The following is a 20,049-nucleotide window of genomic DNA, read 5'->3' as shown; positions in this document are numbered from 1 at the left end:
GGGTTAGGGTTGGAGGTTAGGGGTTAGGGGTTAGGGTTGGAGGTTAGGGTTAGGGTTGGAGGTTAGGGGTTAGGGTTAGGGTTAGGGTTGGAGGTTAGGGGTTAGGGTTTGGGGGTTAGGGTTGGAGGTTAGGGTTAGGGTTTGGGGGGTTTTGGTTTTGGGGGTTAGGGGTTGAAGTGGTGACTGAATCTCACGTGATTCAAAACGGCGTCCCTGTACCAAGAAGAATAATTACTTCTCCTATGATGTGGAACAGGTAGGTCAAGGTGGGTTTAAACCACTGGACACAAGCTTTGGTCCAGCAGGGAAAGGTTCCCGGAAACTTGAACTACTCATGGCCTTCAGGTTGTAACACTGTTTTGTACTCTACTTCGTCTCGAACAAGAGTGGCCCCCCTTTTCCTCACTTGAATTTCATCCCAGGTGACGAGGTGTGGAACTGTGATTGGGACATTGGAGAGTTGATCTGGTGTAATTTCTGGCTCCAGCTGTGACTCGTGGTTCACCTGCTCGTTTCCAACCCTGCGCTGCTCCATTTTATTGGGTTGGATTTGTTGAGTGGACACTTTACAGACGTCCAGCGACTGCTCACAGAGTTTTAGCGACTGTTCAAGGAGGTTTTTGCTACTGGGTGGAAGTAGGGAATTTCGGACGCAGCCTATGTCTTGAATATCAGCTAGTTTTGAGGACGCTTTGGCACGGAGAGGTCTGATTCCAACATCATACTAGTGAAATAAATAATGTTTCCAGAGGGACGGCTTAAGGAGATTTCTAAACTCCTGTTGTTACAAATGCACAGGTGAAGCTTCAACCTGTGACACACTAACAGTAAACTGCAGGTGTTAATATAACTATATCTGTCTTACGTGTTGTTAGTAAAGTGATACTGTCACACTTTTTGTCACACAATTTTTACAGTGCAATGAGTGCACTAGCACTACAATGCAGTCAAGAAATACACAAACCACATTTGTGTCAGAATGGAATTTCTCCTGAAGGATGTGGCACTGAATCATCGTCCTCGTCGGACTTTTTCTATTTTCTACAAGAATCTAACAAATGCAGAGGCGACATGTCGGGCTGACCAACGTCCAGAGGAATGTTGGTCTTCTCTGATGCAACAGGTCTGATGAGAAGATTCCCTGGAGTGCAGAGGCTTTCCTCAGGAAAACATGTCACCTTCCACCACAACAGAGAGAGGTCTGGAGAGGTCTGGAACAGGGTCTGAAGAGGTCTAAAGTGGTCTAATGAGGTCTGGAGAGGTCTGGAGGAGGTTTAAAGAGGTCTAAAGAGGTGTAAAGAGGTCTGGAGAGGTCTGGAGAAGTCTAGAGGAGGTGTAGGGGAGTTTGTCCACCAGGTGGCACCAACAGCTTAATGTTCCTCACATTTTGACCCATAACTCTGAGGCTAAACTTGCTTTTATGTTATGCCTTAAGAAGGATTGTTTGATCAATCAATATAAATTATCAGGATCACGAGATCATGGAGAGGATAACATTGAATTATAATAATAATACAATCATGGTGATGATTCAGCCTTTCAAGATATTTCCCCATGTTATGGATGTGAAGGTGAGTATCTGGTGTCTCTGCTACTGAAACGTTTAAGGAACTGAGCTGAAAACAAGTAATGAAGACTTTACACTCTGAATATCAACATTAAGACTAAAATGACACCAGGAGCAGGGTTATGTAGGGATAACGCCCGACGAGGTGGACATTAACATAATAATTTCTGGCATTTATCCCGAAAACGATAAAAATGACGATAAAAAGAAAATATCAAAATATCAAATTCAAAAAATATCAATTCAACTCCACCTTTGTAACTATAAATCTATCACTACATTCAGTCTTTGGAGCCAAATCACTGCTCTAAAAGATACTAAATACTAAACTACACCAATTAAATTTAATTGATAAAAAACTATTAAATGAGTTACACCTGTACTGCAAAACTGGAATGACTCAGATCCGCCATGTTTGTTACACAAACACGTATCAACAGGAATTTATCCTTCTTTCTTTCTTTCTTTCTTTCTTTCTTTCTTTCTTTCTTTCTTTCTTTCTTTCTTTCTTTCTTTCTTTCTTTCTTTCTTTCTTTCTTTCTTTCTTTCTTTCTTTCTTTCTTTCTTTCTTTCTTTCTTTCTTTCATGTTTACCGTGGGATGACAAATTCTTACCGTGGGGAATTTTTTGGACGGTTTATCGTGAACGGTAAAATATCGCCCATTCCTACTGGACATTCACACATTTCAAAAATATGTGTGTGTGATCTGGATCCACGTGGTTACACAATCTCCAGCACGGTTGGTGAGTTTTTATCTAATTAGCTCTGATTTTAGGCGTGATATGTGCGTTAGGGTTAGGTTAGGTTAGGTTTAGGGTTATGGTTAGGGTTATGGTTAGGGTTAGGGTTAGGGGTTAGGGTTAGGTTTTTGTGGTTTATGATATGGTGCACGGGCCTACGGTACTGAGGAAAAGGGATAGAGCAGTGGGAGCACGGTCGTCTTCCACACATGTAGCGAGGGTTCGAACCCCAAGCAGGACCAGAAGGACGGACAGAGGAGATCCATGGCAAAGGATCAAAAACCAACCAAAAAAAATAATAACCAAACGAGCCAAAATTGTATATCTTTTTATTGAAAAATATTTTTTGTTGAGGGAAGAGAGAAGAAAAAAAAAGGGGGGGGGGTTGTATTCAATTCAATTCAATTCAATTCAATTCAATTTTTTTTATATAGCGTCTAATACAACAGAGTTGTCTCTAGACGCTTTCCAGAGACCCATACCCAGAACATGACCCCCGAGCAGTTATTACATAAACAATGGCAGGTAAAAACTCCCCTAGTGGGAGAAAAGCCTTAAGCCAAACAGTGGCAAGGAAAAACTCCCCTTTAGGAGGGAAGAAACCTTGAGCAGGACCTGGATCATAAGGGGGGACCCTCCTGCCGAGGGCCAGACTGGTGGGTCAGGGACGGCAACAGCACAGCAGGCAGGTGGAAGCAGCAGCGGGATGACCAGGGGTGGGGGCCGCAGGCCAGCACGCAGCTCCCGAAGCTCCGGCCCAATCAGCAAGTCCCAGGTTGGGGTGCAGGGTCGGGGAAAGGTTGAAAAGGGGCAGGGCCAGGGAGAGGAGTCTTGAGGGACGAACCTTCTCCCCCGCCCAAAAGGGGCTGTTACCCTGCCCCCCTCACTCCCACACTGCAGGTTCCGGTGTCCAGCAAAGGATGCTGCAGCATGGACAAAAGAGAGAAAAGGGAGGAGAAGGGGGGGCCAGCACAAGAAACTAGTTGTATCTTGGATGGGCGTGCGTTTGTTCCTTTTAGGACCAGGGGGGTGGCATCAAGAGGGGGGGGGAAAAAACAAGGATTAGTATAATATATTACAAATAGGGAAATAAAAATAAATGCTGAAAAAGGTAATTGTTGTAAAAAGTGCTGCAATAAATAAGACAGGCAAGTTAGTAAGATACATCAAAATCTATAGGCTGATTTTTCCCTAAGGCGACATCCCCAGGTTGTATATTTACAAGGGAGGAGAAATAAATAAAAAAAATAAATAAATAAATAAATTAAATATTAATAAATTGGAGGGGGAGGGGACCCGGACCCAGAAGACCAGTAGGGGGCAACTGCCCCGGGGGGCTGGGTTGAGCTTGTTGGTAAATCATTCATCATTTAAGCCCCCCGGTACAGCAGTCCCCAGCCAATGGATCCAGATCCTCTCCGCCCTCCTCCTCTATCCGTCCGTCCAATGGTCATTCTGTTCCAGACCGGTTATTGAAAGGTGGTTTGTGGGATGAGATAGGAAGTGTTGTACCAGGTGGGTGTTCAGACGGCCCTTCCCAATGTTGTATAAATGTTGTGTGAGTCGTGTATGAATTGAATGTTTTGTTTCTCCAATGTATATTTTATTGCATAGTGTGCAGGTGATGGCATAAACTGCGTTGGTGGTCTGATGGGAAGGGGAACCTAGAATGGGATATTTCTTATTTGTGTAGGGGTTGTATATAAATTTCCTTAGTTTGTAAAAGTGACTGTTGGGGAGAGGAGGGGTTGGTTTATTGTTGGAAAACAGTGATCGGACTAAGATATCTTGAAGGTTCCGGTTTTTCTTAAATGCAGATATGGGTCTGGTGTGGTTGAGGATGGGGTGGAGAGATTGTGTAATAAAAAAGTTGCGTTTGATAATCCTGTGTAATTGGGGGACTTGGTGAGAGAAGGTGGAAACAAACGGGATGAGGTGAGTTGGAGGGGGTTTAGGGTTAGGGGGAGAGATGGGGAAGTGGGTAGAGGGTTGGGGATAGGATAGGGGTTAGGGTTAGGAGGGAAAGGGGGAGAAGGGGGTAGAAAGTTGGGGTTAGGATCAGGGTTAGGGTTAGGGTTATGATTAGGGTTAGTTAGGGTTAGGGTTAGTTAGGGTTAGGGTTAGGGTTAGTTAGGCTTAGGGTTAGGGTTAGTTAGGGTTAGGATTAGGGTTAGTTAGGGTTAGGGTTAGTTAGGGTTAGTGTTAGGGTTAGTTAGGCTTAGGGTTAGGGTTAGTTAGGGTTAGGGTTAGTTAGGGTTAGTTAGGGTTAGGGTTAGTTAGGGTTAGTGTTAGGGTTAGGGTTAGGGAGTGATAAAGCTCTGCAGAAACTGAGAGACGGCCCGGAGGTGGCAGAGCCGCTGCCAGGTCATGTCGTCTAACGTCTTCCTCTTAGGAAGAGTGAACTGCTGATTGTGTCAGAATGGAATTTCTCCTGAAGGATGTGGCGCTGAATCATCGTCCTCGTCTGCGCTTTTTCTGTTTTCTACAAGAATCTGACAAATGTAGAGGCGACATGTCGGGCTGACCCACGTCCAGGGGAATGTTGGTCCTCTCTGATGCAACAGGTCTGATGAGAAGATTCTGATTCTGGTTCTGAGAAGATTCCCTGGGGTACAGGACTTGAGGGGGGGTTTGGGTCTTTCCTCAGGAAAACATATCACCTTCCACCACAATAGAGAGACTCAGGAAACCACAGAAACATCACAGTCGGACGGTCTCTCTCTCTCTCTCTCTCTCTCTCTCTCTCTCTCTCTCTCTCTCTCTCTCTCTCTCTCTCTCTCTCTCTTCTCTCTCTCTCTCAATTCAATTCAATTCAAATTGGCTTTATTGGCACGAATGGTAACCATTGTTGCCGAAAGCATAGATATACATACAATAAACCACAACACAATCAATACATGAAATATTAAGACAATTACAATGAATATTTAACATTAAATATCTAACACATGCATACAATATACATATAGAGAAGTATTTTACATGAATAGGCAGGGACACTGTATTAGGATAAGGAGACTGAGTTGTCTGGTTGTGAATCTCATCTATGACATGCACTGATGTATTTAGTATTAGTATAATGTATTTATTTATTCTCTCTCTTTCTCTCTCTTTCTCTCTCTCTCTCCCTCACACACTCGTCTCTCGCCCTCACACACTCCCAACTTCCCTCACTCTGTCTCAGACTCCCGTCCAGGCAGCAGCTCTCTCTCCATCTCTCTCTCTCTCACACTCTTCCTCACACACACCTCTCTCTCTCAGACACACTCGTCACTCGCCCTCACACACTCGTCTGTCCCTCTCTCTCTCCCTCACACACTCCTCTCTCGCCTCACTTTGTCTCAGACTCCCGTCCTGGCAGCAGCTCCTTCTCGTCTCTCTGCAGGATGAAGGACTGAATCTCCGCTCCGTCAGGTACGTCTCTCTCTAACGGTGTTTCTTTCTCTCTAACGGTGTTTCTTTATCTCTAACGGTGTTTCTTTATCTCTAACGGTGTTTCTTTATCTCTTACGGTGTTTCTTTATCTCTAACTATGTTTCTTTATCTCTAACGATGTTTCTTTCTCTCTAACGGTGTTTCTTTATCTCTAACGGTGTTTCTTTCTCTCTAACGGTGTTTCTTTCTCTCTAACGGTGTTTCTTTATCTCTAACGGTGTTTCTTTATCTCTAACGGTGTTTCTTTATCTCTTACGGTGTTTCTTTATCTCTAACGGTGTTTCTTTATCTCTAACGGTGTTTCTTTATCTCTAACGGTGTTTCTTTATCTCTTACGGTGTTTCTTTATCTCTAACTATGTTTCTTTATCTCTAATGATGTTTCTTTCTCTCTAACGGTGTTTCTTTATCTCTAACGGTGTTTCTTTATCTGTAACGGTGTTTCTTTATCTCTAACGGTGTTTCTTTATCTCTAACGGTGTTTCTTTCTCTCTAACGGTGTTTCTTTCTCTCTAACGGTGTTTCTTTCTCTCTAACGGTGTTTCTTTCTCTCTAACGGTGTTTCTTTCTCTCTAACGGTGTTTCTTTATCTCTAACGGTGTTTCTTTATCTGTAACAGTGTTTCTTTATCTCTAACGGTGTTTCTTTATCTCTAACGGTGTTTCTTTCTCTCTAACGGTGTTTCTTTATCTCTAACGGTGTTTCTTTATCTCTAACGGTGTTTCTTTCTCTCTAACGGTGTTTCTTTATCTCTAACGATGTTTCTTTCTTCTTCTGTTGTTCTTCTGACTGCTTTGTTGTTTAACGTTGGAGATTTACGGACGACAAAGTTCATCTTCTGACTGTCTGTAATAATTGCTTGGGGGTTTATGTTCTGATCTCTGGAAAGCGTTTAGAGACAACATCTGTTGTATTAGACGCTATATAAATAACCTTTAATTGAATGGAATTGCCTTGTTGTTTTACGTTGGAGATTTACGGACTGAAGTTCAGACGACTCTCTCTCTGCTGGAGTTTCTTGGATGTTTGAACTGCAACATTCGTTTGTTCAACCAGGAAGATCTGAAAGAGCTGATCAGGGAATCCCTCGGTTTATTCTCTTCTAGTATTCCTGCTATAATAAATAAAAGAAAAGCCTCCTGGTTGGCTGGTTTTACCTGATCCCTCCAGTAAACGTACACGTCCTTAAACGCAACACAACCTTCTCAGTGAGCGTTAGGGTCTGTGTTTGGGTTCGGGGTCGTTTTTACTAAACTAATACCTTCTCATGGATGTTTTTACTAAACTCATGCCATCTCTTAAAACTTTTAAACACAAAAGAGAACAAACTCCATCAGTGAAGTAAAGTAAACTCAACTTTACGTCAAAGATATGAAAACCATGAGAGGTCATGCAGACGTTTGATGTTAACGAGAAGATAAAGTCATGCTAGCCAATCAGAATCCTGGAAAAAAACATCAACAAATGACACGAGTAACTTCCAGTTACTTCCAAGATGAACCAGAGTCTTTGGTTTGGAGTGACAGAGAAGTGGAGTTACTTTTAAGTGTGACGTTAGAATATAAAACAGGTAAAATACAAGAAAATATTGACGGTTACAAACTAATTGTAACCACAGGTGTCACTCATGACGCTGGTGACGTTTCTGTCTCATAATGTGACGTTCTGAAGAATAAATGTCCGTTTCTCTCCGTTTACAAGCAAACGTGAAGACGGAGGTTTTAAAAATCTACACTTTGGCCGGAGTTTTCAGGAATGATGGTTTTTGGAGACTTTGAGCTTCGTTTTCCTGTAAATGAACGGACAAAACGCAGGAAAACACCAGCGTTTTTGCTCCGTGGAAACGGGAACCTGAGCTTTGATTGATGCTGCAGACGTTTCAACAACGTCTGGTCTGAAACTGTTTGATGCAACTTCACAACAAACTTCACAACAAACCTGAGGTGGATGAAACAGTGCTTCCCTGTGCAGACCGGTTCAGTTTCACACGTCTGGCTTTGGAAGGTTTTCTAATCTGAAGCTGAAAACAATTCGCTCGTCTGGTGCCAGGAAACAATCAGGCCTTTTTTCGTGATGTTGGAGAGTTTAAGAGCCGCACGGTTCCTGGCCCGACGGTTCCCGTCCCGACGGTTCCTGGTTCCCAATGGTTCCCAACAGTTCCCAACGTTTTTTCGTGCGTTTTAACGTGCTTTTTTGCGTGCGTTTTTTCGTGCGTTGGTTTTGCGTGCGTTTTTTCGTGCGTTGGTTTTGCGTGCGTTTGTGCGTTTTTGCGTGCGTGCGTTTGTTTTGCGTGAGTTCGTTTTTTCGTGTGTTCGTGCGTGCGTGCGTTTGTTTTGCGTGCGTTCGTGCGTTTTTGCGTGCGTTTTTTCGTGCGTGCGTTTGTTTTGCGTGCGTTTTTTAGTGCGTTTTTTCGTGCGTCCGTGCGTTTTTGCGTGCGTGCGTTTTGCGTGCGTTATTTCGTGCGTGCGTTTGTTTTGCGTGCGTTTTTCTGCGTGCGTTTTTTCGTGCGTTTTTGCGTGTGTGCGTGCGTTTTGTCGTGTGGGCAGGCGTGCGGGCGGGCGTGCATTTTTGCGGTTCCTGGTTCCCGACAGTTCCTGGTTCCCGACAGTTCCTGGTTCCCGACAGTTCCTTGTTCCCGATGGTTCCTGGTTCCCGACAGTTCCTGGTTCCCAGCGGTTCCTGGTTCCCGACGGTTCCTGGTTCCCGATGGGTCCTGGTTCCCGATGGTTCCTGGTTCCTGATGGTTCCTGGTTCCTGTGGGTTCCCCCACTTCCTCGCGCGGCCCAGAGACGAGCATTAGCTTAATTAGGGATTCTAAAATGGCCGTAGGTGTGTGTGTGTGTGTGTGTGTGTGTGTGTGTGTGTGTGTGTGTGTGTGAGTGTTCTATTGTCCACAGCTTCTCTTGACAGGATGAAGATGAAATATTAAAAGTTCTTGGGGGAAGGATGTGATAAAACCTGCAGGGCAGTTTAACTCTCACATGAAGCTCCAGGTTCAGGAAATAGTTTCCTCTGAAATCAAAGATGGACAGGAGAAAGACCGACATTTAAAAATGTTGAAATCTGATCTTTTTTTTTCCAACAATATATTTATTTATTTCAAAACATAATAGTACATACATACTGTAAAACCCATGGGACTCAAACCATCTGCACCAAACCGTAACAACAAAACAACAGCACAAATAATAAGTAGGAATCACTAACGAAAGACAGGAAATTCAATACGTAATAAAATAATTATACATTGCTTGAGTAAGTGAAATATATACAAATAAAATAGTTAATAAAATACAATAAAAAATTAAAGCTGCAAGCAGCAATGAACGGGCCCTTGCACCTGCAATTTTCACCAATAAAAAGGTTGAGGAGTCCAAACCGAGTCCGATGACACCACCCATGAGTCTTTATGTTAAACCATTCAAAAGTTATAGCAGAAAGTAGGAACTATCAAATCTGGACCAATCAGATGAAGGAGGGGGGCGCTTTTTGGCGTCTAGCATCGCCATGGTAACGCTTTTGAAAAAGAAAAGTAATGCGTGTTGTCGCAGGATGGAGACGCACATTTTGATGTATAACACACCTGGGTGCATGTTCTGGTTCAGGCTACATTAACGGATAGGTTTTTTTTTCACCATGGTAAAAAACCCCATCCGAATGAATGGGGCCATTTGGCCTGGATTTTGACATAAAATTTCCTTAAATCCCAGCTTCATGAAATTTGAATATGTTGAAGAGTACAGCATGCTGAGTCGAAGAACATTTGTACAATGTCTCTACGATAACCTGTTGCCTAGCAACAAGCGTCCCAAGTCAAATGGAAATAAAAAAAAGAAAGGTAAATATCGCAAAAACTATAATAATTAGCATAATGAGGTTGTAGGGTCTGTTAGTGCCAATCGGGCCGAGTGTTTTAAAGTTTGAACGATGTCCCTACGATAAAGTTCGGCCGAGCAATAAGCGTCCGAATTTTTGCTTTTTTTTGCTTTTTGGCATCTAGCGTTGCCACGGTAACACTTTTGACTGAGAAAAGTAATGCCCATCGAGGCACGATGGATACGCATCCAACGATGTATGGCATGCATGGGTGCACGTTGCGGTTCGGGCCGTATTAATGGACAAAAAAAGAGTGCGGAATAAGAAGAAGAAGAAAAGGGAAACCTTTTCTGTATACTATTATATCGCCTTCATTTTTCAGGTTTTTTGGGGATTTTTTTTTCAAATCAGAGCGGGGTCATGCTGTACACCCGCTGGTGCGCAGTGGGACTTTTGTGGCTTTAGCTTGTTAGCAAAATGCTAGCAACATTGCCCTTCGGCCATTCTGGACGATTGCAACATGGTCATGCCATTACTTGGCATGCCCATAATAATAATAATAAGTAAAGCTGCAAACAGTGATGAACGGGCCCTCACGCGTGCAATTTTGGGTTTGGGCCATGGCACCAAGAGACTTTTCTTTAAGTTGTGACATGATACAGATGTGTACCGATTTTCGTGCATGTACGTCAAACCGTATTGTGGGGCTTGAGGCACAAAGTTTTCTAGGGGGCGCTGTTGAGCCATTAGGCCACGCCCATTAATGCAAACCATTAAATATCCCATTTATCACCAGGTCTGGCTTGGTGCAAAATTTGGTGACTTTTGGGGCACGTTTAGGGGGAAAAAGGACCTCATTTGGTCGGAAGAAAAACGAGAAAAAAAATTCCTACAGATACAATAGGGCCCTAGCACTGTAAGTGCTCGGGCCCTGATAAAAAATGGGGAGAGTAGAAGCAAAACCAATCATACACTTTTCATACAGGTTTGCACATAAAATAGACAACAATCACTCAACACAAGACAGTAAACCTTTCTGAAGCTACAGAGCTACTTATGGATAATCCCCAGGTGTTTCAAGTCTTTATTGGAAAGAAAGTTCTTAAATGGACCCCAGATGTTTTCAGAAACAGATTCCTACCCCTGATTGTCTACGTGATCTTTTCTAAGGGCAGAGTTGCTGTTAGTTCTTTGTCTATCCACCTCTTTCCAAGCTAGAAATCTGATCTGTAACATTAAGGTTTTTCTCCACGTCTAATGATGTTTTTTAAACTATATTTTCCAGTTTGTTGAAGTGCCGGCCGCCGTCATGCCCATCCTGAAGAAGCTCCCGGGACGATCGAAGAGCTGCCAGGAGTTTCCCCGAGTCAACGGGGATCTGATCCTGCCCCGGCTGGACCTGGACCTGCAGGACCTGAACCGCCTCAACAAGAACCTGAACCCGTTTGAGGATGTGGACCTGGGGGAGGACGAGCCCCGGGACCTGGGCCTCATCATGGGGGAGGAACTCGGGGTCCGGGGGGGGAACTTCCACCTGAAAAGCTCCCGCGACGGCGAGGAGGAGGAGAACGAGCTGAACGCCGAGCGGCACGGCGCCGGGAACGCCCGGGGGAAGCCGCTCCGCGGGACGCTGGAGCGGATCTGCGGCGTGTCGCCGCTCAAGACGCTGGGGAAGCTGGGGAAGGGGCTGCGCATCTCCGGACGCCATGTTTGGGGGGGCGGCTCGCCCCAGCAGCACCCTGGGGACTCCAACACCCTGGAGAAGGAGAAGAGGAAGGGACTCCGCAGGAGTTCTGAGGGAATCATGACCCTGCTCCGGTGAGGATCTCAGAAACGTTAATAACATGGCACCATGGGTACAAGACAAGGCAAGGCAAGGCAAGGCAAGGCTAGGGAAGGGAAGGGACTCCGGATGAGTTCTGAGGGGATCATGACCCTGCTGCGGTGAGGAATTTAGAAACGTTAAAAACATGGCAGCATGGGTACAACTACACTTAAGAGAGGCATTCTGCACCATACGCCGAGTTAGGCAAGGCAAGGCAAGGCAAGGGAAGGGGAGGGAAGGGAAGGCAAGGCAAGGCAAGGCAAGGCAAGGCAAGGCAAGGCAAGGGAAGGGAAGGGAAGGGGAGGGAAGGGAAGGCAAGGCAAGGCAAGGTTAGGGAAGGGAAGGGATTCTGGAGGAGTTCTGAGGTGATCATGACCCTGCTGCGGTGAGAATGGGGGGGGGGGGGGCCGTTTCATTTGAAGATTTTATTTCGAACATGCAAAAAAAATTTCAGTTCTTTCTGTTTTCAATGGCATGTGTCCATATTTTTCAACCAGGTCCCAAACCAGGAATTCTTGCCACTGAAAGTTTTCGAACATTTTGAACATGCATGTTAAAAAAGAGTACAAAAAACAGAATACATATATATATATATATATATATATATATATATATATATATATATATATATATATATATATATATATATTAGGGCTGGGACGATACGGTAACTCATGATTCAATACTGTGGCTAACCCACGATAACGATAATGTCCCGATACACTATTATTCAATGCCAAAACTTCATAGAAAGTACAAAGAAAGTGTATTTGAATATATTTCCTCACTGCTAGTAGTCTGGTAAATGTAAAATCGGAACAGCCGGACTAATTAAAGAGCATGAACAATAGTGCTGTGTCAACCGCGTAAATATATTATGTGTGTTGGAATAAAATATCCATATTTGCCGTCAGTCGATTATTTATTGCAACAATATTTATTGCAACAAAGAGCGCAACAATATATTGCAATATCAATTTTTTCCCCACCATTAAAAAAAAATATATATATATATATATATATATATATATATATATATATATATATATATATATATATATATGTGTGTGTGTGTACAGCTCTTGGTCAGACCTCACGGATCCACCAACATGTTCCAAACCTTACATATAATAAGAGTTTCGATAAACGTACTTATAAAAATAATAATAAAAGCACAAGTTGTTAGAAAGTAAGGGCAGTAAAAGTAAGGGGCAGTCAATTTAATTTGAGAGTACGCTTCAGTAAACAGTAATGTTTTTAGCCCTGAGTTCGTCACTAGAAAACTCACTTCTGACATTAAAAAGGGCAGAAATTAAGTATCATGTTAGTATAAACAAAGCCGTCTGTTCCTCCAGACAGTTGGAATCCGTCCAGCTGACGGACGACTGAGCCGTTATGTAACATGTTGTGGAAACCTGCTAATGTTTGTAGCAGCAGGTTGTAACTCATGAATGGACTATTCTTAACCGCGGCGGCGGCTATTTATCTGCACTTTAACAGATGTTCAATCTGCATTCCACCGTTAGCTTTAGCCTCTTGCACAACCCTAACCCTGCATTCCACCGTTAGCTTTAGCCTCCAGTACAACCCTAACCCTGCATTCCACTGTTAGCTTTAGCTTTAGCCTCCAGTACAACCCTAACCCCCCATAGGGCTTGGTCATCTTGACGTCATCACCTGGCACAGCCGCCATGTTGGATGCTACATTAGCTTAGCTTAGCTTCTTCAGACCACTGTGTCAAACGTGCTGCCTCTTCGTTTTGTCTTAGCCTACCGGTACTTGTAATCGTTACTTTCCGTTATTCTGTAACCATGGTAACCGTTGCTGTGATGTAGCTGCAGCAGCTCCACACATAACAGACGGGGGGAAAAGATCGCTAACGGTTTAACTTTTCACCGCTTTCCTGCTCGGAGGCAGAACCACGGAGACCGAGTATCTGAGATAACGAAGTATCTGAGATAACGAAGTATCTGAGGTAACGAAGTATCTGAGATAACAGAGTATCTGAGATAACAGAGTATCTGAGATAACGAAGTATCTGAGATAACAAAGAGTCGTCGGCTCGCTTGGATCGCGGCTGTAACAACCAAACATAACCTTCCACAGTAAACCACAAACACTCACACAGACCGGGTCGGATCAAAACACGGGTTTTATTCCCCACTTCTCCAGCTAAACGCAGTTTCTGGCCAGCTCTCTGTGCTGCGATTAACCCCAATCTTCAGATAAAACTAGTTTGTTGAGGAAAAGATATTAACTCTATTTGTAGCTGCAGAGGAAAAAAATAATCCCACCAGGAAAACGAAAATATTGCTCACGCCTCGGAGCCTCTTCAGCATAATATAGCAGTCAAAAAAGAAATAAAAGAAAAGTAAGAGTGATACAAAACATGTACTGTATGTTGTACTATTATACAAATTTATTGAAACACATGGCGAGTCAAACATTTACCAAAGCAGCTGCCAAACACTCCTAAACAAGGTAGCCGGAGACGGTGGATCTGCAGAACTGCGGCAGAAATCCCTTATAAAGAGTGGCGCTCCGACGAGGAGCTCCATTCTTTAGTAGGGATTTCATATGGATCCAGACCGTTAATAATCATTATTTTCTCCATATTCCGCTCCCTGGCTCCCTTATTTAAGGTATCCCGGTAAATTCCAGTTCCTTTCCAGCATTTTAACGTCTTTTTTTGCGTTGCGTCTGTTCACTTGCTGCTACTACACTGCTGTTTGTCTACAGAGGCTGGCAACATGGCCGCCGCATCCCAGAATGCACCTTGGTGACCAAGCCCTATTCTACCGTTAGCTTTAGCCTCCAGTACAACCCTAACCCGTCTGAATCCCGGGCTTTGGCTAACGCTGTTGAATCTGTGGTCGTGGCTAACGTTAGCTGTCCTTCTTTAGCTTCACCGGCCGGCGTAAGGAGCAGCGCCGCGAGAGCCTGCCCTGCGGCGACCTGAGCACCGACAGCGAGGCGGAAAGTTCCCGCCGCTCCTCCTTCCTCCGGATCGTCAGCCTGGGGAAGCTGAAGAGAGAATCCATGTCGGACAAAACGTCCCAGGAGGAGGACGAGGAGGAGGAAGAGGAGCCGCCGGTGAAGACCAGGGAGCCGCTCTCAGGTGAGGATCACCTGACGCTGTAACACTGTTGACATGAACCTTCCTTAGTTTAGAGCAGGGGTGTCCAACCCGCGGCTCTTGAGACTTTATCTGATGGTGCAGTGAAAGACAGACACGTTGGAAGTCGGGGCAACATATGCTGTGACTGCAATCGAACCTGAAATCGAAATCTACTCGCAAAATGTCAGGGAAAAGATGCACGCCAAACGAAAATATGAAGATAAACACAGAACGTTTTTAACAGAGTGGGAGAGTTTAATATATATAATATAAATTACATTTTAACATTTAAGCAATACATCCCGACAGGCCGTGGTATACGCTCATTATATCACAGCTGAGGATCCTTATATCACAGTTAACAACCAATCAGATCATTATATCACAGTTAACAACCAATCAGATCGCAGGATTTCACCTTTCCGTTTTCTAAAGTTATTTTTCTGTCTCAGAGAGAGCAGGGAGTGAGGGATCATGGGTAGTTTATGTGGCTCTTTGCAGTAACACAGTAACCAGCTCTTAGTCTCTGATTGTTTGGACACCCCTGGTTTAGACGATTCAACTAGCCCATCGACTCGTTTAGGGTTAGGGTTAGGTTGTGTTAGGTTGTGTTGAGATCTCTGGTGTCGAGCTCCTCAAACTTCTGCATCACTGCAGTCTTTCATCAGCAGAATCAGGAAATTATTGTGTTTCCTCCCACCTCAATTTCCCCCAACGGTTCGACAGAATTACCGCCAGCATGTTCCACTAGGAACTCGCGATGTCCCGATACCATTTTTTTCACACCGAGTACGAGTATTTTAATTTGCGTACTTGCCGATACCGAGTACCGATACTTCTACCACAAAAATAACTGGGCTAAAAAGGCAATGAAAAATGCAATTAATTGGAAGACAGGTTTTATTTGCAACGGATAAATTCAATAAAAATAAATAAAATGAGTAGAATAACTATTTTCAAACTAAAAATAATCTTTCTGTGTAAATAAAAAGTCTCCACAATGGCACCTTCTTTACATAAAAAATATCAAACATATACCATATTGGCCCGAATATAAGACGACCCCCCTCTTTTTCAAGACTCAAGTTTGAAAAAAGACCTTTCAGATTCAGAGAAACTTTATTCATCCCCGAGGGACAATTCAGGACAACTAAGCAGCAATACAAGAACAGTAAATCCGCTCAGCTGCCGGCGGGTCGATCACAACGAGCAGCGACCCGGAACCGGAACAAAGCAGAGAAAGGGTGACGTTGGGGGTGGGGGGCGTTTTGGAGGGAAAAAAAGGCATCTTCTCACTGTATAAGTACACAGTGTGCAAAAAACACCTCAGCACAGGAAGCAACATGACAAATTTACATCAACTTCACAAGACTTATAGCCAGGAAGGCGTTGAGGGAGGTGTGGTTATCAGTAAGTGTGTGTGAGCGGTAAGTCCGTGAACTTCACTCAGAGCTGCTCTCAGCCAATGTCCTTGATGTTATCAGACGGCTCGGTCAGTTCTGATCCAGGTCCACAGATGTTCCTGGGAGGGGAGGGTTAGTGGGGGCAGAGTCACCTTGTTTACATTCCACCAAAGAGATTGTGACCAGAGCGATCGGCCAAACCGCTCTGTCAAGGCCAGATTATAGGATCAACAATTATATTGAAAACAGACAGACTCAGTAATTTTCCGTCTGCCTTAAGTCTCTGGTTCATCAATGGCGACTCCAATCAGACGAATTTGTGATCAATTCCCACCAAGCCGAGCTTCCAACTTCTCCAAGATCTTATCCATCTTACCAATGAGCTCAAAGACGCCTGAGATTCTGTTCAAGAATCACATCCAGCTTACGGCTTTGCTCCCCCAACGTTAAAGTCTGAGTGTTGATCGCCTTGCTTGTCCCTTCAGCCACGTCCGGCAGCTCTGAAAGAGCCAAAACAGCTGTCGACAACTTAAGCGTTTGTCGGTAGACCAGGAATCCCCCCCCTCCAATTAGGAGAAATCCTGCTATCAAAAATCCAATTATGGATTATTTCACAGCCTCTTTGATATTGTTTGAAGACTCTGCCTCATTTATCACCATCTGTTGGGCCGGCTGGGCTTTCCTTCGTGGCCCGGTCGTGCTGGGAGCGCTAGCCCCCCCAGCTAGCGCCGCACCGACAGCCTGCAGTCTGTGGTGCTTCTGCCGTCGTCCCTTATTCTGAAATACGTCCAACTGCTGACATCCCGCTAGCATTAATTGTCGCTATCTTGCCTGAAACGGCGCTGCCAGTCTCACTCATGGTTATCACTCTCTTCTCATCACCACGCTGACTGCAGCTCAACATTCAATTTCAAATAAATTCAATTCAATTTTATTTATATAGCGTCTAATACAGCAGATGTTGTCTCTAGGCGCTTTCCAGAGATCCAGAACATGAACATAAACATAAATATGATATTATCCCCCGAGCAATTATTACATAAACAATGGCAGGTAAAAACTCCCATACATCTCCCCTAGAGTCACTAATCAGTAACTACAACAACAATGAAGTGGTATCGGTGCGTGGTATCGGAAAATTTTAGAGAGTACGAGTTTATGAGAGCAGTATTGGCCCTGATATCGATACCTGTATCGGTATCGGGGCATCCCTACTAGGAACAGAACAATAACAGAATCTGACTACCCAGTCATAACAGAAACCTTTGCTCCTTCTCTTTCTGCTGCCGAACCCAACGACTTCCAACCGTCCTTCTCCTCTACTCAATGACCTCCAACGACCTCCAACCATCCTTCTCCTCTACTCAACGACCTCCAACCATCCTTCTCCTCTACTCAACGACCTCCAACCGTCCTTCTCCTCTACTCAACGACCTCCAACCATCCTTCTCCTCTACTCAACGACCTCCAACCGTCCTTCTCCTCTACTCAACGACCTCCAACCGTCCTTCTCCTCTACTCAACGACATCCAACCGTCCTTCTCCTCTACTCAACGACCTCCAACCGTCCTTCTCCTCTACTCAACGACCTCCAACCGTCCTTCTCCTCTACTCAACGACCTCCAACCGTCCTTCTCCTCTACTCAACGACCTCCAACCGTCCTTCTCCTCTACTCAACGACCTCCAACCGTCCTTCTCCTCTACTCAACGACCTCCAACCGTCCTTCTCCTCTACTCAACGACCTCCAACCATCCTTCTCCTCTACTCAACGACCTCCAACCATCCTTCTCCTCTACTCAACGACCTCCAACCGTCCTTCTCCTCTACTCAACGACCTCCAACCATCCTTCTCCTCTACTCAATGACCTCCAACCATCCTTCTCCTCTACTCAACGACCTCCAACCGTCCTTCTCCTCTACTCAACGACCTCCAACCGTCCTTCTCCTCTACTCAACGACCTCCAACCGTCCTTCTCCTCTACTCAACGACATCCAACCGTCCTTCTCCTCTACTCAACGACCTCCAACCATCCTTCTCCTCTACTCAACGACCTCCAACCATCCTTCTCCTCTACTCAACGACCTCCAACCGTCCTTCTCCTCTACTCAACGACCTCCAACCATCCTTCTCCTCTACTCAACGACCTCCAACGACCTCCAACCGTCCTTCTCCTCTGCTCAACGACCTCCAACCGCCCAGTCCTGGAGATCCTCCAGCTGGTGAACCACCGGGACCTTCTCCTGGCCGACACCCACATCCAGGAGCTGGAGAGAGAGAGTGAACTCTTGTCCACCAGCCTCCCCTGCACTTCCTGTCCCAGCACGCCCCCTGGGTCGTTCCCGGTGCCGTCCTCGACCCCGGACGAGTCCCTGAGCTGCAGCGCCACGCTGGACTCCAGCCGGCGGAAGGCCAAGGACGTGGAGCTGCTGTACGAGGCGCTGCAGAAGGAGATGTGGGACGTGGTGCGGGAGTCGCTCCGGCAGCCCAGCGCCGGCCCAAACCTGGGCCTGGTGGTGCTGGTGATCCAGCAGGAGGAGACGGCCGACGCCTCCTGGGCCCTGAGGGAGATGACCCGGCCCGGACCGGAGCCCGAGACCCCCCAGGTCCAGGTCCAGGTCCAGACCGGCCAGCGGCCCCGCAGGCTGAAGGTGAAGTGATTTTTTGATTGATTGATTGAAATCTTTATTTCTATGAATGTATAACTCACTCATAGTATTATACATGACATACCGTATTGGTCTGAATATAAGACGGTGTTTTTTACATTGAAATAAGACTGAAAAAGTGGGGGTCGTCTTACATTCGGGGTCTAGACGTTATACCCATTTACAACACAAGATGGCGCCAGATATCTTTAAAGTGAATGCTGAACTTAACTCCCCAGAACAAAGTGAACCCCTGTCACGAAGAAGAAAAATAAAAAATAGTATAAGAATGAAAAGAGAAGAAAATAAGAGAAGAGATAACAGAAAATGGAGAAACGTAGCGACAATCTGGAGAAAAGAGGGTGGAAGTTCGGCAGGTGAACCGGCAGCTGAGGAGAAGTTATGATGCAAACTTCAAGATAATGACTTCAAATAGTCAAAATAACAGGCTTTTTCTCTCCAATATATTGTTATAATCATTTGTTTCAGATGTACTTTAATTATTTTCTGTATGAAAATTGAATTTGGTGTTCAAAAAGTCTTTCTTCAAACTTGAGTCTTGAAAAAGAGGGTCGTCTTATAATCAGGTCGTCTTATATTCGGGACAATACGGTATTGTGTGGAGGTTTGGGGTAACACCTATAAAACAAATACAAACCCTATTTTCTTATTACAGAAAAGAGTGTTAAGGATAATGAATAAATCTGACTATTATGAACCAACAAATAATCTCTTTATTAAATATAATTCCATGACATAGTAGAGTAGAAAAGTGTTTTATTTGCCTTTAAAGCAGAAACTGTTTTATTTGCCTTTAAAGCAGAAACTGCTTCCAAACTGCATTCAGGATTTGTTCCAAATAAAATAAACTATGACCTGAAACTCATGTTTGAGACGACGACAGTAAGAACTAATATTAAAAAGAGATTTACATCAATTAAGAACTAATATTAAAAAGAGATGGACGTCAATTAAGAACTAATATTAAAAAGAAAAAGACATCAATTAAGAACTAATATTAAAAAGAGATGGACGTCAATTAAGAACTAATATTAAAAAGAAAAAGACATCAATTAAGAACTAATATTAAAAAGAGATTTACATAAATGAAGAACTAATATTAAAAAGAGATGGACGTTAATTAAGAACTAATATTAAAAAGAGATGGACGTTAATTAAGAACTAATATTAAAAAGAGATGGACGTTAATTAAGAACTAATATTAAAAAGAGATGGACGTTAATTAAGAACTAATATTAAAAAGAGATGGACGTTAATTAAGAACTAATATTAAAAAGAGATGGACGTTAATTAAGAACTAATATTAAAAAGAGATGGACGTTAATTAAGAACTAATATTAAAAAGAGATGGACGTTAATTAAGAACTAATATTAAAAAGAGATGGACGTTAATTAAGAACTAATATTAAAAAGAGATGGACATCAATTAAGGCAAGAGAAATATGGAATAGTTGTGACAACGACCTAAAAATGTG

At 44.0% G+C, this 20,049-nt stretch overlaps 1 protein-coding gene across 1 annotated transcript in view; it reads left to right on the top strand.

Moving 5' to 3' along the window:
* The first annotated feature begins 5,552 nt into the window (after positions 1 to 5,552).
* Positions 5,553 to 20,049, top strand: part of exoc3l2a (exocyst complex component 3-like 2a) — a 39,820-nt gene continuing 25,323 nt past the window's right edge. Inside the window, exons 1-4 of the mRNA XM_061740661.1 lie at positions 5,553 to 5,722; positions 10,844 to 11,376; positions 14,288 to 14,502; positions 18,108 to 18,556. Of these exons, the coding sequence (XP_061596645.1) occupies positions 10,868 to 11,376; positions 14,288 to 14,502; positions 18,108 to 18,556 (1,173 nt within the window). The 5' untranslated portion in view covers positions 5,553 to 5,722; positions 10,844 to 10,867. The remainder of the gene's footprint in view (positions 5,723 to 10,843; positions 11,377 to 14,287; positions 14,503 to 18,107; positions 18,557 to 20,049) is intronic.

The sequence above is a fragment of the Cololabis saira genome, chromosome 14 (assembly GCF_033807715.1).
Source record: "Cololabis saira isolate AMF1-May2022 chromosome 14, fColSai1.1, whole genome shotgun sequence".
Taxonomy (NCBI): domain Eukaryota; kingdom Metazoa; phylum Chordata; class Actinopteri; order Beloniformes; family Belonidae; genus Cololabis; species Cololabis saira.
This window is presented reverse-complemented; position numbering and strand designations above follow the sequence as displayed.